General features: G+C 46.7%; 7 protein-coding genes and 1 non-coding gene across 8 annotated transcripts; 6 read left to right on the top strand and 2 right to left on the bottom strand.

The window, feature by feature from the left end:
* Positions 1-198: 198 nt before the first annotated feature.
* SPPG_00279 (uncharacterized protein) lies at positions 199-1885 on the bottom strand (the record flags this gene model as incomplete). Its single annotated transcript, XM_016748610.1, has 3 exons — positions 199-1563; positions 1640-1757; positions 1823-1885. The coding sequence occupies 3 exons, from the start codon at positions 1883-1885 to the stop codon at positions 401-403; spliced, it is 1344 nt and encodes a 447-aa protein (XP_016612594.1). The 3' UTR covers positions 199-400.
* Positions 1886-3183: 1298 nt separating this feature from the next.
* Positions 3184-4701, top strand: SPPG_08826 (uncharacterized protein). Its single transcript, XM_016756965.1, has one exon. The coding sequence runs from the start codon at positions 3734-3736 to the stop codon at positions 4091-4093; it is 360 nt and encodes a 119-aa protein (XP_016612593.1). The 5' UTR covers positions 3184-3733; the 3' UTR covers positions 4094-4701.
* Positions 4702-5036: 335 nt separating this feature from the next.
* Positions 5037-8932, top strand: SPPG_00278 (uncharacterized protein). The gene is made up of 5 exons (XM_016748609.1): positions 5037-5279; positions 5366-7729; positions 7796-7979; positions 8053-8216; positions 8303-8932. Exons 2-5 carry the CDS (start codon positions 5867-5869, stop codon positions 8795-8797), a joined length of 2706 nt encoding a protein of 901 aa, XP_016612592.1. The 5' UTR covers positions 5037-5279; positions 5366-5866; the 3' UTR covers positions 8798-8932.
* Positions 8933-9740: 808 nt separating this feature from the next.
* SPPG_00277 (uncharacterized protein) lies at positions 9741-11778 on the top strand (the record flags this gene model as incomplete). Its single annotated transcript, XM_016748608.1, has 4 exons — positions 9741-9945; positions 10004-10192; positions 10540-11258; positions 11364-11778. Exons 1-4 carry the CDS (start codon positions 9880-9882, stop codon positions 11776-11778), a joined length of 1389 nt encoding a protein of 462 aa, XP_016612591.1. The 5' UTR covers positions 9741-9879.
* Positions 11779-12091: 313 nt separating this feature from the next.
* On the top strand, positions 12092-13431 carry SPPG_00276 (uncharacterized protein). The gene has a single exon (XM_016748607.1). The coding sequence runs from the start codon at positions 12098-12100 to the stop codon at positions 13316-13318; it is 1221 nt and encodes a 406-aa protein (XP_016612590.1). The 5' UTR covers positions 12092-12097; the 3' UTR covers positions 13319-13431.
* A 447-nt stretch (positions 13432-13878) lies between these two features.
* On the top strand, positions 13879-18217 carry SPPG_00275 (uncharacterized protein; the record flags this gene model as incomplete). The annotated part of the gene is made up of 13 exons (XM_016748606.1): positions 13879-14051; positions 14120-14318; positions 14397-14564; positions 14621-14787; positions 14864-14981; positions 15045-15227; positions 15552-15941; positions 16020-16187; positions 16271-16390; positions 16457-16550; positions 16735-17474; positions 17542-17711; positions 17786-18217. The coding sequence occupies 13 exons, from the start codon at positions 13879-13881 to the stop codon at positions 17991-17993; spliced, it is 2898 nt and encodes a 965-aa protein (XP_016612589.1). The 3' UTR covers positions 17994-18217.
* A 98-nt stretch (positions 18218-18315) lies between these two features.
* SPPG_10011 lies at positions 18316-18397 on the bottom strand. The gene has a single exon. It is a non-coding gene; the product is annotated as a tRNA-His (tRNA).
* Positions 18398-19136: 739 nt separating this feature from the next.
* Positions 19137-23553, top strand: SPPG_00274 (heavy metal translocating P-type ATPase). The gene is made up of 7 exons (XM_016748605.1): positions 19137-19413; positions 19502-21185; positions 21246-21414; positions 21482-21607; positions 21688-22179; positions 22247-23081; positions 23152-23553. The coding sequence occupies exons 1-7, from the start codon at positions 19331-19333 to the stop codon at positions 23462-23464; spliced, it is 3702 nt and encodes a 1233-aa protein (XP_016612588.1). The 5' UTR covers positions 19137-19330; the 3' UTR covers positions 23465-23553.
* The last annotated feature ends 269 nt before the right edge of the window (positions 23554-23822 follow it).

Below are 23822 nucleotides of genomic sequence, written 5' to 3'. Positions count from 1 at the left end.
CCACGCTGAACCGCAGTTTGGAGAAGCATAGATTTACACAGCTCCTCATTTTAAAGAGGTATTGGCAGGCGGTGATGGTGACAATCACAGGTGTCGAGCTCATCAAGTTTATTGAATGAGCGTGACCAACATGGTAAGTGAAGCCAGGAGTAAAACTCAAAGAGATAAAGTCAGACGTTATAGTGAACCCGTAATGATCCTCCAAGAAAACTACCAGGTATATATTTGAGTTTTGGTCATAGAAGAGTCGCAAAGAAAAGAAAAAAAAAAAAATCCAACGTTGTCTGAACAAAACGAACCAAAAAAACGAACTAAAAAAAGAAGTATCTAGCAGAAAAATAAAGTGTACAGTTCCCATCACCCAGTGTCCATAATCCAAAAGTTTACCACCCAGTAATCCTCATTGCACAGCATTCACATCCCGGTCAGGTACCACCGGTCGGCCCACCTGCGACTTTCGACTCACACTCGAAGCTCGTCGAATGGATCCACCTCCACTTGCCACTCCACAGCCCAAACGACCAACATCGGCAGAGGGATGCGCCTCCGCCGGCGGAGACGGACGCCGAATGGGTTCCGTAGTCTCATCAGAACGGTGTTTAGCAGCTGGACTTGGGCGAAACCGACCTTCAGGGTCACCGTATAAGGTAGATTTTATACTCTCCGAGGCGTGTCGACGAAGTGATGGATTGGAAACGTTTTGTGCGATTTTTTCCTGGGGACGGGACAGGCTGCCATCTGGGTCAAGGTATAGAGAGGTAGTTGTTGAGCGAGTTGATAGGGATTGACTGGAAAGTCTGTCTGCTGTCGAATCATCACTGTCGTAGGACCGCCCCGCTATATTCTGAGAACGAAAACGGCCTTCGGAATCGCTATGAAGGCTCGATATGTGTGTTGTTGATTCGGTTGATGGTGCGCGGTGTCCCAGCACATTTTGCGTAGACATGGCTGTTCGCATGAGCGGAGGTAGTTTTTTACCCACGTTCCGGGGTAGCGAGGCATGAAACGCTATTGGACGATCCTCGACGGTATGCTCAGACCCATTCGACCGTTCGTTTGCCTGCCCGTTTCGATCCCGTCTTGGACACCTCTCTTGTTCCCTCGGTTCAACCAATTCAGCCAAGTCGTCTACGCTTAACCGCATGTGAAAATGGTCCGAGTCTAAATATCTTCGCATGATATCTTTGATGGCTTCTGGGGTAATGGGCTTGGAAACAACGTCATTCATTCCCACCGACATACAGTGTCGTCGCTGTTCGTCGAGGAAAGCATTGGCAGTAATGGCAACGATCGGAACGGTCCTGTTTTCCTCCAATATCCTGAACGCAACGTCGTTGTTGATCTCGGGAGCGGTACCGGACCCAACAGACGTGAGAGCATACCGCATTTGCCGAACAGTCGGTGAAGGTGTTGCGGGGCGCGTACTGCGAGAGCACTCGGAGCTGCGACCGCTGCTATTTAACACTGAGTTGCGAAGGTTGGTCCACACCGAGGCGTTGGCAGGGTCTTCTACTGGGTTGCGGATGCGAAGTGTTGCTTGCAGACCGTCCATGATAGGCATTTCTGTTAATGGGAAACAGCATCAGCATGAGAAATAATGCGATGAACTCCATCCTGGATGAACAGGAAAACTACATACCAATATCAAGTAGAATCAAATCATACCGCCACATCGCCAAAGCTTTAAGGAGGGACAACCCGTCGGTGAACACATCCTCCGGTGCAACTCGTACGTGCATGTACTTGTGTAGTGCTTTCTGCAAACCAGAGATACCATGTCAAGGCCTATTCGTGTCGCTACCGCACAAAAAGACATACATACCACCATAATCTGTTGCATGATGGGGTTGTCATCAACGATGGCCACCCGGACGTTTTCGCTCATCATGGTTACGGGAGCAAATGCAGACGTTATGGTACTCCACAAAAACACAGAGGATGTGTGAAAGGATGCTTAGGTTTGGAAAGGGCGCAAGGTGGTAGAGGGGACCCGTACTTATACTTCTCGGTTACAAGGGTACCCGAACAGCGTATGGAAAAAAAAAAATCCAGCAATTTGACAGGACTTCAAATTAAAAGTGCGTAAGAATAGCGGATCGATGGAGAGATACATTATTAGAAATATGAAAAACGTCAATTGATGTGATTCTATTTTTAACAACAAAAGAACAGCTTTTGGGATTTTGAAGGAGGAAAACGGATGGATCACGTATCCGGGATCCCCATCTATCAAAAATCCAGACGTATTCTGGCATCAAAATCCTTGTTAAATATAGCAACAGGCGTATTCGAGTTGACAGCAACCCACTAAATTGGTAACTTACCAGGGCGCTCATCACCGTTGCAGCTCACGTCGACCCAACGCATGCTTTTGCACGTATAGGAGTCACTTCAGAGCCTATAAGGACTCTCATCGGCCACGGCAACGCTGTGGAAGTGTCATGTCAACCAACAAAGCCATGAGGACTTGCCATGTCTTTCGATGCCAGGCGTCTATCGATGAGGACACTTCCAACCTGATATTTTTAGATAGCCCATTAAGCATGACCCTAATTCTTTTCAATGATTTTCATGGGGTTTGGTTCGGGTATGCACGTTGTGAGCCACCATCCCGCTATACTAGGCCTCACATTTTACCCAATCCCGAAACAATACCAGTCATGTTTAAAAAGGGTTTCTGTATCCCAAGTTCCCTTGCTTTCGAGGGTTCAGATATATGGCACACTATGGCCGTCACACTGAGGAACCCGTATGTTACAAATTACATTGAACCTTCTCTAGAAGGACCAAGTTCCCGACCTTCCAACAGAATAAGCGTCATTTCGGTGTAACTTCCTGACAATTAGCCTAACTACGTTTGTTTATTTTGTTTCTGAAGTAATGGGGTCAAGTATAAGTAAAGGGGTCATGTAGTATTTCAGAAAGGGATCCGTAGCGCAAGGGTGACAGCCATCCTTGGCAAGACGTTAAAGGTTTTTTTTGGTAGAGTTTGCCATGGAAAAAACAAAAATAACGTCAAAGGACATACAGGACATGCAGAAGTTCATGGGCGGGCCTGACGGCGGTGGTCGGACTGTTTGCTCGCGTTTTCGGACTTGATGCTTTCGGACTTGCCATTTTCGCGCACGTCGACGGACTGCTTACCTACGGACGCTCCTTTCGCACTATAAAATGGACGTGCCTGTGTTTCTCCCACGTTTCATCTCGCGTTCCTTTTCCACCACACTGACAGAACAATGTTGGGGATAGAAGAAGAGAATGCGCCTATCGATGATGAAGGTACATCAAAGGACTTTTGGAAAGGAGAAAATGGGCCCTTGCTCGCAGACGCGAAAGGTACCGAGCGCATCGGATCGCACCTTGGGTGCTTGATGGCGGACTTGATTCCCCTGCAGGCGTGCAGAAAGGAGGTCTGAGGGTATGGCCCCCCTATGGGGGGATAAAACTGATGGTATGCCTGTGGGCGGATCCTCGACGTTTAGACGTGAGCATACGACTCGCTTGCATGCTGTCTCATACCGGCTGGCGTTCGTGCATTTTGCTCTGGGAGATGAATTTATCGACTACTGTGTAATAGTCGGCGGGTGGATCTAACTGCCAATGCTGCGCAGCGTGACTGCCTGAGGGTACGGCTCTGGTATGGAGAAAAATCGACGCTCCGTTTCCGTCGTGGTTCCAAAGCGATTCACGATGGAATCTGGAGTTAGTCTCGTACTACTGGGTTCATGGCATCATGTCGTATCCTCGTCGTTTCGATGTGCTATTTTTCACGGCACCTCTCCATATTGTGAGAAAAATTGACGCTACGTTTCTGTTCGTGCTTCCGATGCGATTCACGAAGGATTCTGGAGTTAGTCTCGTTCTACTGGATTCATGGCTTCCCTACTCCTGTATCCGTTTTCCTTTCATAAGAATAGTCTTACTGACCTCGCTCTTTTTCCGTTTTGTTGTTCTCCTCTATGCTTCCTACTGCTTCCGGCGTAGTGAACAATCGACCAGCACAGATGCACTATCTGGCAAGGATCGTCCACTACAACCAAAGCTACAACCAAAGTTTTTCCACCAAAAACTATCTACAAAAGTTCAAGTGTGAGAATCAAGGGCCCGAAGCGGCGCTAACGGATCTCACTGCTTCCGCCGAAATGCTGCACAAGATCTTTGCAAAAGATCGTTTCTGCAGCCAAAAGAAACGTGAGCGGATGAAGGCTATTGTGGACCAAATCCTGCGATTCAAAAAGGGCACCGACATTGCTTGGAATGAGTACTGGTAAAAAGTCCAACGCAAGGCCGCGCACAAGAGCGTACTGAAGAAGCAAGTAAGAAAGCGACATGAGATCTTAGGAGAGGAGCTGGTTTTGGAAGATTATGTCGAACAAGTCCGGAAGCGCCGCAGAAGAGAAAGTAGTCTGGCAGTTTCAATCGTAACCTGATCGACAACATACTGCGGCGCTGGATACACTGGAAGCGTCCGCTAGGCCTACGGACCCTTTTGCTACCGATGTGCGACCTATGAGACATGATCCAAAACATGGTGCAAACCAGGGTCTCCTATTTTCTTTTTTTATATATATGCATTTTATCGGGATTTGTGTGTGGTATTTCTCTGGCTTTCTATTAGTATAATAGATCTTTGATTGACCAACACGCATTTACAATCTTTGTACATAATGGGGCATGTACCACTCGGTTACTGCTACTCACGTTCTAAGCATGGTTGCAATCTGGGTTGCCGTGTAGCCCCAGAGGGTGACTGTAAATAACAGTGAAGGAGTGGTATTGCCGTTTGAACACAAGACAAATAATCCATTGGGAACCCATCTATCTAGCATTCAGTCATCTGTTCCGATGGGTGGAGCAGATTTACCCTCTTTTCAAATGAAACACAGCAAAAGGTTTGTGGGCTTGTTCATTTCCTTTGTCGACAACAAGGAGGGTTGTAGGACCCACCTGTCGTGCTTATGTACACAAAGAGGCGCAGTTCAAAGTACTTGTAAGCAGCACGCGATGTGCGTGTGTTCGTAAAAGCAGCTCTTATTGCTCCATCGGCAATCTATCTGTTTAACGTCGAATAATATTTGCGATTCAATGGTCCACGCCCACAAACAACCCCCTATCATGCTTACAGATTTGTTGTATAATCTTCAGGGCAGCAAAATGAAATGCCCACGGGGACCTCAACCTTTTCAAGGGGAGAACACTTTAGAAGAACGCGCTTTAACAGCTTTGGTCTACTCAGCCGACTGATCAAATGCCACAATAAAGAACCCCGCCCCATAAAGGTGTGTTGCAAGTTGTACCTTGCCCCCGAACAACTGAGTGTAGATGATATTCTATTAGTAATAGAGCTTGGCTTTCTTTTGCTCAGCGGCAGGTAATTGGGAACATGGGTATTGGGCTATATTAACATCGGAACCGTTCCTCATGGGCAGATGTCCTCATGCGAGGACATCGGAACCATGCTTGTATACAATCATTGAAAGGGTGAGAGGGATGTGAGAGAGGTGAGTGGTTGAGAGTAACGGAGGACCGGAGGATATGGCACGTTTTCGTTGGTGGGATGTATGTAATTAAGCTCAGCCCGGAAGTTGGAAACGGAATTAGTCTCCACCCCCGCCTTGCTTCCGAAATTGTGCCGATGAATGCGTTTTTCGACTTGTCTACTCACGTTCTGTCATTGGAAGTTCTCTGAGGTTTTTGTGTGGTTCTAAGTTCTCCATTGGGGGGAATGCTATGGGGTTTTCCAAACAGTATAAAAAGGCGGGGTGTTTCTGGGAATTCATTCCCCTCCGTATAGCGAAACCTGATCTGCATATCTGTGCAAAGCAAAGAGAAAGTTTTACTTTTGGCAAATATACGAAACAGCGCAATGACGGGACAATCAGACCCGACCAAACGCCCACGCATTCCCATAAAGTTACCTGACGATGATCCGCTCACCATTCTCCCCGGCTCGGATTTTGTTGGCTGTGGATATAACGTCCTTCGAGGCTTTTACGCAGATGCTACAAGCTGCGGTGCCAGGCTGTTCCAATTGGACAAGGATGGATTTGAACAAGTGGAAATAGCACGAGGCTACTTGTTCTCGAAACCGAAATTGATCACCGAGCATCCTGCCATTGGAACTCAGTTTTGGACGGCATCTGGAACGTCGATTAAAGAGTTTGTGTCCCAAGTGAACTCTAGGACGAAAATCGAGGGGGAGTATAACTTCTTTTCGGGGTCTATTGAGAGCGATTTCGGACAATCTACGGCTGAGAATTCGCAAATGTCGTTCAGCAAAGTACAATATAATGTCGATCTTTATACCTTGCAATTACCTCCGAGTTCGACTGCATCCAAACTCGTGGATCCCAAAGTCCAGACCGACATTGATAACATGGATCCGTTCCAGTTGTTCAATACCTATGGCACACACTATGTGGCCAGTTTGGTGATGGGTGGACGTGCAGTCTACACATCGAGCACCAACAAGTTCGATTTCAGTTCAAAGTTTAGTCTTGATATCGTTGCCAAGGCTTCTTACAAGGCGCTCACTGGAAGTATCTCTGCGGAAGAAGAACTTAAGTTTCGTAATGACATTCGGTCCTTTAATGAGAATAGTACCACTCATTTGCGTACGACGGGTGGGAGTCCCGGCCTCGGAGGCGATTCGTTCCCTGAACACGCTAATGATTGGGCCAAGAGTGTCATTGACTATATTGCGTTTGTGGATTTCCTGGATTTCAACAGTTTACAACCGATTTGGGGTTTGGCTTCTACTCCTGCCAGGAGTGACGCTCTTCACAAGGCCTTTGCTGAGTACTGCGAAAAATACCAGGAACATTACGTTGTCGATAGTGGACCTTACCTTCGGGCAAAGGTTGTTCCACTTTCTTACATTCAGTATACTGACCGTGGTAGCGGGTCACGTTCGGACCTGAGCGTCTGCCAGGCGGATATTGGTGGTGGCTGGTACAGCTTAGGCCAAATTGCCTTTCCCAACTACAACACCCCATCGGGACGGACGGTTGTTGTTCAAGAGATTGTCCCCAACTCTGGTGCGCTGGCGGATGTCGCCAGTTGGCAGCGTGTCTGGGATGATCATGGGTCTGGCAAATCTGGAAATTATAACCTTTGGCGAGGACTGGCCAGTAACCCTGTCGATTACGCCGTCTTGGGCGATTTCTTCCGTGGAGACGTCGGTGACCAGAATCCGCCCTCTGCTGCCGAAGCTAATGGTATCAAAGCAGTCAACATTAAATGCTTAACCCCGGCCCAGATTGGATCCAAAGTATGGGATGACACTGGTACGCACGCCTCTGATGACGGATCGGTCTGGAATATTATTCCTCGCGAGCAGACGATCGCTGCACTTGATCCCTCCATCTCCCCGTACTTCGCCTCCGCGAAGAATCATTCTCCCCCTCAGCGTGATGTCTACGTGCTCAAAAAGTCGGCGGTGGTGTTCGTTCAGGACGTCGCTTCCAGAGACTTTTCCAGCAACCTTACGTATTCTCATGATGAGCTTCCCGATGAAGGCCAGGATATCACCACTCCCCTAAAGTTTGGAAGTCTGCCTAACGATATCGATAAAAACCTGTTACCTGATTCCATTCTGAAGCGGGACAAGTTACATCATGCAACTAGCCCCGCGTTCGAGGTGCACACCACCAACGACTTTCAAAAGGTTGAGAATCGCTGTGGGTTTGCGAGATTGTATGCCAACGGTGGTGACAACATTTTGACTCTGGTATAGTTCCCTTTTTGTTGTACCGCTCCTATTTGGCGTCACCACTCTTAACACCTCTCGATCAAGGTTCAATATCGAGCTGATACGAAAAAGTACGAAGATGTTGTGACCTGGTTTGGTGGCATGGCAGACACCATGCATGCACTCGTGCAGAGCGGTTTGCGACAACGCGATCGATTCGAGTTCCGTCTAGTCTTGGTCATGGGTGTTTGTGTGATCTGGTTGAAAAATCTTGTCAACAAGGACAAAGGTAAAAGGACCATCGGAGAGCTCCTCCATTCCGATTAAAATTAATTTATTTTTACTTTGTCTCATGACAAAAGATTACTTTGTATCCTTGAGCCATGTGTTTCCATACAGGAGTACACAACTAGTTGGTAGAACGGATATGGCGAAGGCGCTGACCACCTTTCTTGACATCGTAAGCTCTCAACCGCCGGGCCTGAAACCGAATCCCGACCACCCATATCAGCCTGGAACACCAGAGGTATAAAGGCTGCGAAAAAAATACAATAAAATAAAAAAAAAAAAATAACGTCCAAGTTCAAGTAACACTGTCCATTATTTTTGCAGGTTTCGTATGGCACCTACAGCATCAACAATTTCAACATGACGGAAGGACAAGAAAGAACTCAATGGTGTTGGGCCGTTGTATGCCAGTCGATTGCGAGAGCTTTGGGATTGGCAGCTTACACGCAACAAGAGATTGTGACTGCAGTTTTCGGAAAACTCGACAATAAGCCCAAGGTGATCGACGTCGCACTTGAAAAAGTTTACAATTTGAAATATGTCGCTGCGAACCCTGATAGGGCGGCGACCCAAGCAGATGTGTTTGCTAGAGGGCAGCCTTTTGCTCAAACGCTTGAAATGGTCCAAGGGACCCGCACCTGGTACCACGCAGTCATCACTTCAACGATGGTTTACCAGGCAAGGAATTCCGTGCTCACCGTTTGGGACTCTGCGGATGTTGTACCCACAGCGCAGGATATTACGTGGGACAACTTTAGTCGACCTGGAGGTTATCGGATGATTGGTTGTTACAATGGGGTCTTTGTTCCAAAGAGATGAGGACTGTTACGAACATTCCAGAGATATATGTCCATAAGTTTGAATCTGATGTAGGCATCTGTCAATATATTGGAATTTTTAAAAACCCAAATTACAGGACATGACATGGCCAATTAAAACTTGGATGCTTGCTGGATCCTTGCTGCATGAGCTTTTATCACGTGCAAATGTCTCCCTTTATGAGATATCCCGCGGGGATGAGTTCACCAGACAAGCTCAGCAGTTTGGTTTGAACTATACATAAATGGCTATTACATTATATTGCCACTCATGTAATAGTGGTAGAATTCTGTACACGTTGCTATATCTTTCTGTTTACTTTGCTATGACTTTGTCAGTCAGTCAGTGGTTGAGATCGGTTTGCGAGTGCAAAGAACGGACGAGAGACAAGACAGTAGCCTCCTCTTGTTTTCGTTTCGTACACACACTCATTCATGCCTTCTCAGAGAGCATTTACTCGATCATTTCATACATTTTCATCCATGCACTCATTTCACACTAGTTGATCTGCTTTAGAATACAGTTGACAAGTCACATGAGAGCGACTGAACACGTGTTCGTTAATCACACCTTTCACACTTTGAACAAACTAGCCTTATATTTTTGTTTATTCTTCCCCCATTGTTTTTTGAATTGGAACTATACTCGAAATGGAACGTTTTGTTATCCTTTTACAGCCGTGAAATTGTGCAATATTCCCCATTCTTATTAAATATTGACCATTCATTTTTTATTTGTTCCGCCGTGATATGGATCGTTACATTGTATTACAGTCGTACTCTTTCGGTTCGGATGTCCGGTTTGGAGGGGTCTTCAGCCCTCGTTCTTTGATTTATTTACTTGTTGCTTTCTTAACGCCCTCCTCCTCGTCCTCCTGCTCACGAGTCGCGACACGGACTCTTGCATTTCCCTCATTTTTTTTTTTCTTTGTGTTTTTCATCATGATTGCTGGCATTGCCCTGGCACTCGCCCTCGCATTGGGCTTTTGGATCTACAAGAAATTCGATTATGCCTCCATTCCGGCCCCCATTCCATCCCCCCGTCCAGAATGGTTGTTTGGCACACTTCGTCAGACTCACATTATGACTCCAAAACAGGTCCCTGCCATGCTCGACCTTGCCAGAAAGTTTCCTAAAGTGCACATTGCTGTGAGTTGTATTCTCTCATTCTCCCCTTTACTTTTTTTTTATTAAATCTTTTTATTAGTGGTGGGGCCCGACTTGGTCTGCTGTCGTCACCCATTCAGACACGATCAAACCCGTCCTGCGCTCGACCGAAGGAAAACCGTTTACCTATGACCTCTTTCGCAATTGGCTTGGTGACGGTCTCCTCCATAGCTCTGGCAAAAAGTGGCACAAGAGGAGGAGGCTCTTGACCCCCGCTTTTCACTATGAGGTGGGTTACAGTTTGGTGTAGGATTTGGATTTGGGCTTGGATTCGGGTTCGAGTTGGGGTTAGGGACACGACTCGCTAACGCTCGTCGTGGAGACGAGAGTGACAGTGAGCTATGGCGAGGATGGCCGAGGGACATAAAAACAAAGATGCGATAGCACAAAGGTTTTCCAAGTTGATAGAACCATAGTGGGAGAGGGGGTGACATCGAGCTATGGCCAGTGGATAGCACATGAAGTGGGGTCGCACTTTAACTGTCGTTGAGTCTCTTCAACAGACTATGCTCACCACAGTCTCTTGAATGGACTATCCTGCGACTCACAACATTGACTCACCCCTCGTACCAACAGATTCTCAAAGGCTACCAAAAGGTCACAAACCAGTGCACAGACGTCTTTCTCGACAAAATGTCTCAACCCGCTAAAGACGGTACTACCGTCGATTTATTTGCCGACGTCTCCCTCCTCACTCTCGACGTGATCCTCCGCTGTGCCTTTTCTCACGAAACTGCCTGCCAAACCACTCCCAACAACCCCTACATTACCGCTCTGTACCGCTACTTTGACCTCTTCATGGACCGCGTCAAAGCACCTTGGTTGTACTCGGATTGGATCTGGCAGTTTAGTGGTAACGCCCGGGAGACCAAAGCCGCTTTATCCGTTATTCACGGTACCGCCAAATCCGTCATTGCCAAACGCCGCGCAGAGCTAGCCGACGCAAAATCATCGACGATCGAAGAACTCCTTGCACCCTCTGAAAAAGACGACACAATAACCACAACAAAACGCTATCCCGACTTTTTGGACATTCTTCTCCTCTCCCGAGATGAGACGGGTGCACCTCTCCCCGAACAGGACATTTTGGATGAAGTGAATACATTTCTATTTGAAGGGCATGATACCACGGCGTCTGGATTGGTTTGGATCATGTATGCGCTTGCAAAGTACCCCGAGTTCCAAGAATTGGCTAGAAAGGAGGTGGATGGTGTCTTGGATGGGAAAACCGAGTTGGAGCATGATGAGTTGGGCAAGTTGCCTTTCACGACCATGTTTGTGAAAGAGTGTTTAAGGTGGGTACCCAATTTTCGAATATCTATCGCAGATTACCACCAGCAACAGCAACATTTGTGTTTGACGTACTAGCCTCTCACATCTCTGTCTGTCTGTTTATTTAGAATGTATCCGCCAGTCCCCCTCATCTCCCGTCGCCTCCCCGCCACCTTTCAAATCCCAAACACTCCCACCCTCCCCTCCAGCATCCCCGTCCCAGAGGGCGGCCAATGTGACATGTTCATCTACGCCCTCCACCACGACCCCACCCTGTGGCCTAACCCATCCGAATTCGACCCATACCGTTTCACACCTGAAAACAGCGCCGGTCGCGATCCGTACGCTTTTGTCCCATTTAGTGCTGGCCCGCGTAACTGTATTGGACAGAATTTTGCCATGGGGGAACTCAAAACTGTTACTGCGCGTGTGCTCAAGAGGTTTGAATTGGTTGAGGAGAAAGGGTTTGAGCCGAAGCCATTGTTTCGGTTTGTGTTGAGGTCTGAGAATGGGGTGAGGATTGTGTTCAAGGAGCGAAAGTAAAGATATGTTGATCATTTTGGTTTTGTCTTGCTTTTTGAATACCATTTGTGTGTTGTGAATATCATTCCTGTCGTTGCCCTTATACGCATGCGCTCAATAGCACACATTGTCATTGAATCATACTCTCGTCGATACATGGACTTTGATCGATGCATCGCAGGCTCAAGTGTTGGTCGGTACGTAAAGATCCATTGACGAGATCAACTCCAGACCGAGCCCAGCAACCGATGATAGCAACCACTATGATGACTGTGCCGTGATCGCTTACCCACCACCACTGCCAACTGTTCAACTGGTTATGGACCCTGTCATTACCAACATGACAATGTCCCATCACAAAAACAAGGACCCGCCCACACTCCAAAGCCTCCCTACCGAACTCTACCTCCAGATCCTCACCCACCTCCCCCTCACCTCCATCTCCCGCCTATCCCGTACCTCCCACCATCACCACACCCTTGTCACCACCCACGGATGGGCCCAGTGCTGGTCTCGCTCGTCCTACACCCTCCAGACATGGCCCACAACGCCTCCTTCTTGGCTAGCTCGCCTGGAGTTCATGCATAATGTCATGAAACGATGGCATTCTGGCGAGGTGCGATGTGCGTGGGTGGAAGGACCGTGGGGACGCGTGTACATGCCTACAATCGTAATGTCGGGCGAGAGACTAATTTGGACTAAAGGACAGTGGGTTGAAGGGATTTGGTTTGAGGGGGGTTATTATGGACGACAGGTACGCGTCGGGGGACGACATGGAGGGGAGATTCTATGCTGTGGGGTAATGGGTGAGAGTCTCTTGACAGGGGGTGCGGAAGGGGGAGTCTGTATATGGGATATGGAATCCTTCAAGTCTCGACGAAACGGACGAAAACGGACGACAACGGTTTATCCACTTGGTTATCTTACCGGGCATACATCTGCAGTGAAATCCCTTACACCCATCTCCAAAACCCGTTTTTTAACATGTAGTTTTGATGGTACTTTCCGTATTTGGAGTCCCGACACTAGCTCCATATTTCCCATCCCCGATCTTAACCGCAACCGACCTTGGACAACCACATTCGCATCACATCCCTCTCTTCTCGCCGTAGGATTCTCCCATCTCTTTCCCACCTCTTCTAATTCACCGCTCCGTCTGTACGCCGTGACACCGACCTCGCTGACCCCCCTCGCGGATTTACATGGTCACAAAAGCAGTATATACGATACACACATGATAGACCCACATACACTTTTATCTGCGTCGTTTGATGGTACAGTTCGCACATGGGACATGCGCACACGTACCTGTGTGCAAGTTTTCGAGGATCCGGATGACTATGCTGTGTACTCTGTTGCAGGGGGTTCGTGGTTGATTTCAAGTGGGACGGCGTGGCATGCTACGGTTCGAATATGGGATGCGAGGATGAGTGGGTTGGTTAGGTCAGTGTTTTTGGTTGAGAGACGGTCCCCTGTTTATGCACTTGCGATGGATTGTGTGAGGATTGTGGGGGCTGTTGATGGTGGAGTGGGCATGTGTGTTGCGGATGGAATGGTATAGAACATACCGTCTTTTTGTTGTTTATGATGCAGTATATAGAGCGCAGTTTGTAGATCTGTGATGGGGTATATCACTTTTGAGTATATCATGTAATCATCACGTCAGCAACTCCGAAATTCCACTAGCCATTTCATTAAAGGTCAGAAACCCCAAGAGCAGCAAGGAAACCACTCGCACCATTTCCAATAAAAGAAAAAGATAACAAGACATGATACAAATGGGTTACTTAAATCACAAATGATTAAAGCCAACACATGCAACACGCAATGCATACCAGATGTATTCTCCGAACCTGATCAGATCCTGAACCGCGCAGCGTAACAGCACACACACAACCCCCAGATTATTTCTGGCGGATACCAGCTCAACCGCCTACATCTCTACATCCAATCCCCGCATTCAACACCACACACATATATACACACGCGCACACGACGATGGCAGATCACCCCGACGAGAACCCGTCCGCCACCGAGGGGACACCAGGTAACAACACCTCCCCGCACCATCACACCTCACACACAACACCAAAATCCTAACAAAAAACACATCTAGTCTCTATGAACCCAGCCCCTTCAACCCAAGATATGCGTCGTCGCCCCCAAACTCGTCCAAGCACAGTAGAGCTCGACGAAAATGATGAGGAATTCTACCTGGGCGGTTTATTCAACCTAGAATTCTCACCCGGATTCAAGTTTTTGGAAAGTCTTCGTGGGAAGGCACCTGAGTCCATGTAAGAACCAAATATAATACATACACCTTTTGTGCTTTTAACGTTTTTCCTAATGTTATGTTTTATAGGATTACGCAGTTAGAGTCTCGTATGCGCTCTCTTCATGCTTTTCTCCTTTCGTGTGCCGAGTATGAGAAATCACTGATTAAGCGTGTCAAGGATGTTGCGGGGGATGTACAAAAGCAGAGATTGGAGATTGATCGGACGGCTAGTAAGCAGTTTACGGAGAATACAGAGATTGGGGAGCTGAAGAGGGAGTTACTCAAAGTGGGTGTTTTCTAGTTTGATTTGTTGGCGTGGATTTTTTTTTTTTGGTATTAAGTGTCGTTTTTTTGGTTGGGGTAGGCCGAAAATGAAGTCAAACTCGCCCAAGAGCGTGAATCACGGCTTACACTCGACATTTCGGAATCACAAGAAAAGAAACGGCAACTCATGGACGATATTGACGAGATTCGACGGCACAAGGCCGATATGCTCGAGCCACAACTAATTGCATCAAGTAAAGAACTCAAAGTAAGATATCAGTACATTACAAATAGCATCATTTTGCGCTAATGTTTTTAGTATAGTTGGAAGTCATACAACGAAGACACCAAGTAGAAAACCTTGAAAAAGACCAAGAAGAAAAAGATGCAACGTATGAAATGATTATGCAACAAGTTGAGAGATTGGAAATGGATCGGGAACGACATGCAGCGGCGTTTTCGCAAGCAAATGAGATGCCCCAGAAAATCATGTAATGGTTTTGATGTTTTTTTTGTGGTATGCTGACATTCGATATTTAACATATTCTTTTTTGGGTTGGTTATTAGAAAGCAATCCGAGGTCCTTCGAGACGCCATTGGATCCCTCGTCATTGAAAACGTCAAACAAGGTACCCTCTCCCAACAACTCGACAAGGAACTCGAGCGACTTGCCAAACGACGAAAGGTAACCCACAAAAAAATCTTATCACCCATTGGGCATGTACTGCATACTCAACTTTATATATAGGATTTAGAGGAACATAAATTGGATCAAGCAGCCGAGTACGAACAACGTCGTGCGGAAATTCATGAAATGGAGCGACAGTGTGATGAGATTTTTAAGCAGCATGAGATGGCCAAGGAACAGTTGGCGGTGCAAAAGGGGGAGAGGGTTCGGTTGGAGTTGGGGTTGAAAAAGTGTGTTTTTGAGGTAATGTGTGTGGAGATCTTTGATTATTTTGTTGCAGCCTTTCGCTTTTGACATTTGTTTTTATTTTATTGGTTTATTCATTATCATCCACTGTGACCACCATTGCCAATCATCATCTTTGGTACAATGGACGATCCCTACCATACCATCAACACATACATAAACTTCTTCACGCAAAACCACCGATATTTATCGTACATGCAATCGCCATTGCCTATACACAACCACTACCGCGATCATAACAAACACCACTATGGCATGGCCACCATTATACATACACGCTCGCACAACGCACCAAAAACACATAACAAAAAACCCAAACAGATCAAACGCGAACACGACCTCCTTCTCCGCTCCCTCCGCGAAAAAGACGCCCTCCTAAAATCCTTCCGCCGCCTCGAAACAACCGTCAACAACATCCGCCTCTCCACTCCCCTCCTCCACCAACAACTAACAGAACACACCCGCCAACTCGAGCAAACGAAACGCGATGAACGGCATTACCGTAAACAATCCTCTCAACTCCGTAAAGAAATTGATTTGATGCTGTACGAGTATTTGAAAACGGAAAATGGGGAGCGGACGCTGGGTGAGAATTTGGCGAGGGAGATTGGCGTGAATCAACGGCTTGATGAAGAGTTGGAGGAGAAAATGACGAGAGCTCAGGGATTTGAAAAGCAAGTTGAGGAATTAAATGTTGAAAAGGAACTCAAGGTAAAAGAAAAACAAAAAATGTGGGTTTGTAACTCAAAAAGAGTTCACCAAAATTACTTTGCTTTTAAAAACAAAAAGGCTCGAGAACTCATTCGCATTCGAAACAAACTGAAAACCATCAAAGATAACCTTGGCGTTAAAGAAATCTCTGTTTTGGACGCTTCCAAACGATGTCAAGAAGCTGTTACCCGTCTCAAGGAATTTGCAACGCTTTACGATGTCGTCAAGAATGAGCGAAATAAATATGTACGTTATTTTTCTTGTTGTGGTATTGATATTTGGTATTCGTTTGCAACAAATGCTCATGATGTTTAATTACAATGACGCAGTTGAACCAAATTCAAGCAACGACCCAACGTGCGGCGGAAATGAAGGAAAAGATCAAGATCTTGTCGAACGAGATTGAGATTCTTCGTCTCGAGATTGCTAAAAAGGGACGAGAATTAACTGTGAGTTTTTATTGAAACTTGTAGCATTGGTTATGCTCTTTTTTTAAAATTTCTGTTTTTGTCTAGAAAAAACGACAAGAAAATACTGCGGCATATGCTCAACGGGATTCAGCAAAGAATGAGGCAAACAAGTTATTGTTACAATATCGGGAACGTCGAGGTAAAACAAGTCTTTTTCAGTGGATTCTATCAAGATCGATACCTAACTGTTATTCTTCAATCTATACGCACGTTCCCATTCTGTAATGATTTCAATGGTTTTGCATTCTTGTACGATGAACTCACTTTTTCTACATGAATGTGTTTTCAAATATCCCGCATCCGGACAAAACAACCAAAAAAAGACGAAATCGACCAAAACCTCTCCAGAATCGAAACCCTCCAACTCCTCATCAACGCCGCAGAATCCGACCTCGTAGCTTTGCGCACCCGACACGGCACTCTTCTCAAAACCCGCAACGCAACAGGAATGCAGCTTTTGGATCGTAACGACGAGCTGTGCATCCTCTACGAAAAACTCAACCTCCAACAAGAGGTCATGCAGCGCGGAGACGCCGAACTCGCCGCAAAGGACGACGAAATTCGTAAACTCACCATTATAGCATCCGACCTTGAACGCCAAGTCGAACTCGGTAAAACTCTTACAAACCGTCAAACTCTCCATGAAACCCAAACCCGCCTCCAAACCGTTAAATCCCAACTCGACCTTGCTCGCACCCGTGTCGCTTCCCTTTCTGCTCACATGGAAACCCCCGAATCTCCCGGTCGAACCCGCGACCTAGGCGGAAGTGACCCACCCACTACAACCCTCCTCGAAAAGATCCGTTCCGTAGAAGAAACACTCGCAGAAAAAGAGGAACGCATCTTGGAAAAAGACCTTGTCTTGGAAGAAGTTACGACGCTTACTGATCGACTGAAACGCCAAACCATGGATGGACGTACCGAAAGCCATCATGTAGCAGCTCAAGTCAATGACCTCTCCAAACGCATCAAACATTTAACAAAAGCCATGATGGCTCGTGTCTCGGAATTGGCTATGCATCAAGCAATGGCCATGGGACTCTATCAAGAAAAATGCGACAAGGTAAATAAAATATAAATAAACAGAAAATGTATTTTACATGTCATCTCAACACACGACATTTTTTTAGGAACAACTCTTGGAAGAAGCCAAAGCCCGCCTCGCAAACGGCGAGCCACCCACCCCAGAAATCGAACGCGAATTCATACGAGCTGAAAAACGTCGTCTCCAGCACGAAAAGCAAGTAAAACAATTGGAAATGGAACGACAAAAGGCTGTTGCCGGGGGATACATTGAAGCGTACGTTTCCTTTCACCCTCGCTCTCCGTCCCTCTTACAATACATGTTTCTCACAACATCTCTCCATATTTCAGCGACGACGACTTTTATATTTACAATAACATCCGCACAACAGCCGAACCCCGTCCCAACGCCTACATCCCCGATACAACCGGAAAAGGCCTCATAGGCGACCTCCCGATACCCAAACCTTATGGTGGACACGCTCCATTTCGTCCAATGGAGAAGGGAGCGAGTATGCGGTTCTTTCGGAAACCGGTTATTAAGCCTATTGAGATTTAGAAAGGTCTTTTTGTTGTTGGTGCATGAGGAAGGGTGTTTTAATTTGTATTTAGTGAATGCTCTTTTTTTTTGTGTTTTGGGTTTACATGGTGTTTGAATGTGTGGACTCTTGCTTTTTTGGCATTCTTGTTGAGTACTGTGCATGCCCAGTTTTTATACCGTATATCCTACTACATCTCGCAAGGGCAAAGAGCTGGAGATGCTTCGTTATTTTTGATAAAGGCCCCTACGGATACTTTATGTTCACGTCTTTTCAAAAATTGTGCTAGTCCATATAGGGAGTACGAACAGTGAAAAAAATCTGTGAGAGTGTGTGAGTGATTGCCAAGGCCCGGAATCGAACCGGGGTCATTGCGGTACTGTGTCTTCCACAACGCAGTGTACTACCACTATACTACCTTGGCGCGTATTTCTCAAGGGGTAAAGTGATTTGTCTCCCATACGTCTTTCGGCGCTGGTGCATTTCCGAAACCTCTTTGCAGGTCCCATGTCGCATCCCAGTGTTAAGAGCTAATATGTAGCATGGTTTTGGCTTTTCGCAACGTCTAATATGAAGAATAAGAAAACTGTTACCAGGGTGAAGTCTCTAAGCCTCGATGGAGCAGCCTGAACGACAATGTTGAGGGTAAGAATAGCAAGGTCAGCATCCCAACATAGTGGTCTCAGGTATCTTTGTTAAGGGCAACAGAATATGACACTGCTAGTCGGAATGGAAATGGGGTATTTCAAATCAAAATTGACAGATAGGGTTTACCTAAACATTGGCTCTTAATCAAACATTGGATATACCGCAGGCTTTTGCGTATGCGTTGGCACATTATGTGTGTGCATCGCATACATGTCACTGCAGTTGGCAATAGTAAACCGTATCAAGGTTCTAATAGATGCTACAGGAATCTGCGTAGATAAATGGAGAAGGTTCTCGTTACATCATATTCAGCAATGCTTTTATTCATCATTCAACCGTTTATACAAAATGCCTTGAACCTTAAACCTTGCTTATATTTGCCCCAATACGTTTGTGTGTGAGATGTTTCCGCTGCTGGCTCCCCCCTCAAAAAGAAACGCGACTACAAGTTGAGACATTTTAGCAAACTATGATGATGAGGGAAATACGCCCCCCGTTTCTGATTTGCTCAAACTCTCAACTTTGGTCAGTGTTCCTTTTCGTTGCAAGTAACGGATTATAAAAAGGGAATCATGCAACGAGTTTTTACTTTTTCGACGACGAGCGGTTCAGGATCAGAAGGCCTTTTGGAAGCGACACATACAAATACCGTGGATGATCGCATTGGTTTTAAAACATTTATATCAACTAGATTTGATTTCATTCAAGCATGCAATCCTGCTGCGGACCGAACGTTGACGATAGTGCAGGTGCGAGATGTTGCTGTGGTCCTACAAGTGATAATGGAGGATGGTATGTAGACATTTTTTTCGGCTTTTTTTTTGTTTCCAAAAAATATGATACTAATGATCTTCTCCCATCTATTTGATTTACTTTAAAGCTGCAGCGGAGGCGGTTGCGACAATACAACAAATTCCGATTCGTCCGAGGATACCCTACTCGCATTTGACGAAACGGATCTCATCTCCCAAAACGAACCTTTGAAAGTAAAGGTTGACCTTGCGCGGCTCTGCTCAACATGTATCGCATGCCATTGCACTCATTGCACATGCAGAGCTCTTTTACCGTCAAAGTTGCTTTCGGCTCCAAATCATCCCCGTTCTGCAAGGTTTCGAGTGGGATTGCCGACGGGGTATACTCCATCCAGGCCTTCAGAGCTCCTACCAGCTTGCATAGCGGACCCCGAAGCCCGAGCGCGTTGTGCTCATGGGCGCCGCTGTGCGCTTCGTAATGTCGGTAACCTGTTGGCTGTTGAGGTACCAGAAGTTAGGGGAGTAACGGTTGCCGATGGTGATGGCGGAGAACGAGAAGCGCTGTTAGTGGACGTCTACTTTAAATGCGACTTGTCCACCGAATTGGCTGCCCATTGTCGCAACATTTTGCTTGCTCGTGGGTATCGATTCGTTGAGATTGTCGCCGCTTCATCGGATGTCTTTCCCAGCAAGTTTCCTCAAACATCTCCCTCATTGTTCACACAGACAGTACTTGAGTTGAACGGACTCACTTGTGGATCCTGTGTACGGGCCATCGAAGGGGCGTTGAAAAAGGTGGAAGGAATAAGTAAAGATGGGCTTCAAGTAACATTGGACCCACAGCAAGCAGTCATTCTGCACGATGCTTCAGTAGTGTCAGCTCAAACTCTGATTGACAGAATTGAGGGCATCGGGTATGAAGTATTAAATGCCACGACGCATGCTACCAAGCCTACGGAAACGAGTCTGCGCACAAGTTCAAGCACGTCCGTACGAACCAAAACAATGTTGACAATACATGGAATGACATGCGCTTCCTGCGTGGGCACCCTTGAAGACATGCTCAAACGCCTACCCGGTGTGGAAACGTCGTCGGTAGTCGTCACCCTCTTACCTCAACGAGCGATCGTCTTGCATGACTCCACAGTCCTCCCATCGGAAAAGCTCGTCAGCGCAATTGACGACATGGGCTACGAAGTCCTCGCTACCGATGTAGAAACACTGCGAGCCACTGCGGAATCCAACCAGAAAGTTGTCGATGACAACCTTGAAATTGTCACAGATTACCCTCATGAACCCGCTCAAACTACTACCAAGTTGAATGTCGGTGGCATGACATGCGCTTCGTGTGTTTCAGCCATCGAGACCAACCTAACCCAAAAACCAGGGGTTCAAGACGTTGCCGTAAACTTGATAACAGGGCAAGCTAGCATCAAGCATGATCCGACCATCATTGGACCCCGTGATCTCATTGCTCTCGTCGAGGGTTTGGGCTACACGGCAGAACTCGCCCCTCATACAAACAGAATGGATCTCGTCAAGGCCCGTGAAGCGGCGGAGCGTCGCATGTATGGCCGTCAGCTTCTTTGGGCTTTTTTCTTTGCGGTACCGACTTTTATCATTGCCATGATTTTCATGATGGCGCTGGCGCCAGATCAACCTATTCGCCAGTCCATGATGATGGAAATTGTACCTGGTTTGAGCGTTAATGCCCTGGTGTTGTGGATTACGGCTACACCGGTGCAGTTCTGGTTGGGAAAGAGGTTTTACGTTGGTGCTTGGAAAAGTTTGGTTTACGCAAAATCTGCAAATGTAAGTTTTAATTGTTAAACGTCACCGCAGTAACAAAATTTACAAACATTTCGCTTGCAGATGGACGTGCTGGTAGCATTAGGAACCAGCGCAGCGTATTTCTACTCTGTATACGCCGTCATCTATGGCATTGTTACCAAAACAGAAGCCGAAGCACAGTTTTTTGAGACATCCATTCTCCTCATTTTCTTTATTCTTTTGGGAAAATACATGGAAGCTTATGCAAAAGGTAAGAAATTGTTTGTGTAATTTGATAACATAGGCACAAGTATAACATTGGGATCCGATATCTACAGGCAAAACGTCAGATGCTATCACCAAATTAATGGGTCTCGCCCCAGACACTGCTACCCTCGTACTGTCGGATTACAATGACCCAAGAACGACTACCGAGCAAGAAGTAGATATTGCTCTGGTACAAGGTAAAGAATTGCAAAGGCTTTACCAAAAAACGCCATTCTTTACCATCATTTTTGTTGACTCTCATATGACGTACTTGTAGTTGGTGATGTTCTCAAAGTCACCGCAGGAGGCCGAATCCCTTGCGACGGCGTAATAGTCCGCGGCACAAGTTTCATTGACGAAAGTATGCTCACAGGTGAACCAGTACCGGTCACCAAAACGGTCGGCGACGACATCATGGGGGGAACGGTGAACCAAAACGCAGTAATATACGTCAAAGCCGTCAAAGTTGGTTCGGAAACCGCTCTATCTCGCATCATTCGACTGGTGGAGGATGCCCAAACGTCTCGTGCCCCTATTCAAGCCGTTGCTGATAAGATATCCCGTTACTTTGTTCCTGCGGTAGTCATCATTGCCCTCGTGACATTGATTGTGTGGGTCTCTGCCGTGTATTCAGGAGCGGTGCCAGAGGAGTGGTGGGGTAAAGGAAAAGCAGCCTTTGCACTAGACTTTGCCATTGCTGTGCTGGTCATTGCTTGCCCATGTTCCCTGGGATTGGCGACTCCAACTGCTGTGATGGTTGGAACTGGAGGTAGGTTTTTTTTGCATCATACACGGCATTGTGTGAGTAGAGCTAATTATTATGGGTATCTTGCCAGTTGGCGCGAAATACGGTATTCTAGTTAAAGGCGGTGGAGCAGCCCTAGAAATGGCCCACAACGTCAAAGCCATCGCATTCGACAAGACTGGTACACTGACACAAGGAAAGCCAAGTCTAACTGACTCTAAATTCTTCCCTGAACCCAACGGCCGAATCGTGAATGAATCTGATTTCTGGACGCTCGTCGCAACTGTCGAAGCAGCAAGTGACCATCCTCTAGCACGTGCGGTTGTGCAGTATGCCACGGAAGAGAAAGGTGCAAATGTCACTGGAGCGAGCACCATTTCCGTCCAAGAAATTGTTGAATCTGCCGGCAAGGGTCTTGGAGCAGTCATTGAAGCCTCAGCAAACGAAAAGTACATGGCATACGTTGGATCGCGTCGTTGGATGGAAGAAAACGCTTGTATACCCGTTGATGCTTCCATAGTAGATACAACCACAGACAACTGGCAATCCGATGGTAAATCGATGGTCTACGTTGGCATCAGACCAATCACACCGTACCCCAGCACCCCAGCCGCGGGCCACCTACTTGGCATCCTAGCCATTTCAGATGTGATCCGCCCCGAAGCTCCAGCGGTCATCCAGGCACTGCAACGACGCGGGGTGGCGGTATGGATGATCACAGGTGACAATACGCGGACGGCACAAGCTGTTGCTAGACAGTTGGGCATACATGAAGATCAGGTGTTGAGCCAAATCTTACCTGGCGAGAAGGCGGAAAAGGTCAAATGGCTGCAATGTGCCGTCAGAGCGCAAGACAAGAAGGCAAGAGTGGCCATGACCGGCGATGGAATCAATGATTCTGTTGCATTGGCACAATCTGACGTTGGGTAAGTGTGATATCTACATTTCTCAAACGATTCATGTTTCGAGGGTACTCACTTTAGTATATCCAATTAGTATCGCCATTGGCACGGGTTCAGACGTGGCGATCGAGTCGGCGCAAGCTGTTCTCATGAAATCTGATCTCCGCGACGTCCTCACTCTGCTCGACCTCTCCCGTACAACATTCAACAGAATAAAACTAAACTTTCTTTGGGCGTTTGGGTATAATTCCATCGGAATCCCGTTGGCAGCGGGTGTCCTCTACCCGGCTGCGAGGATCATGTTGGCACCGTGGATGGCAGGCTTGGCAATGGCTGCAAGTAGTGTCTGTGTAGTAGTGAGCAGTCTAGCCCTCAAATTGTATCGACCGCCGACGATTGCAAAGTGAGAAACGATGGGGATGTTGGATTTATTTATTTACTCTACTTGTAATGTTGTATTTCACAATATGAGTGCATTGCACATTGTCACTAGTCCATAAATGCATGTGTTCCAATGTGGCTCCAGTACTCTATATGAAAATGATGTTCAAAAGTGTCCTTATCGTATAGGATTACTGATCAAAACAATTACACAATTATGCTAAAGATTAAGGTACAAGTGACAGAAAAAAAAAAAAAGTGCTAAACTATGAAAACAAAAAGTAAAAATGAGGGCCAGCCTCGACTATCAATCCAAGACAACAAAATTACGAGCTATGTAAAAAATCTTGATTTTCATGCGGTGGTATCGGCATTGACTTGCCG

This window comes from Spizellomyces punctatus (genome assembly GCF_000182565.1).
Source record: "Spizellomyces punctatus DAOM BR117 chromosome Unknown supercont1.1, whole genome shotgun sequence".
NCBI lineage: Eukaryota > Fungi > Chytridiomycota > Chytridiomycetes > Spizellomycetales > Spizellomycetaceae > Spizellomyces > Spizellomyces punctatus.
Note: the sequence above shows the minus strand (reverse complement) of the source record. Positions and strands in the feature narration are given on the sequence as shown.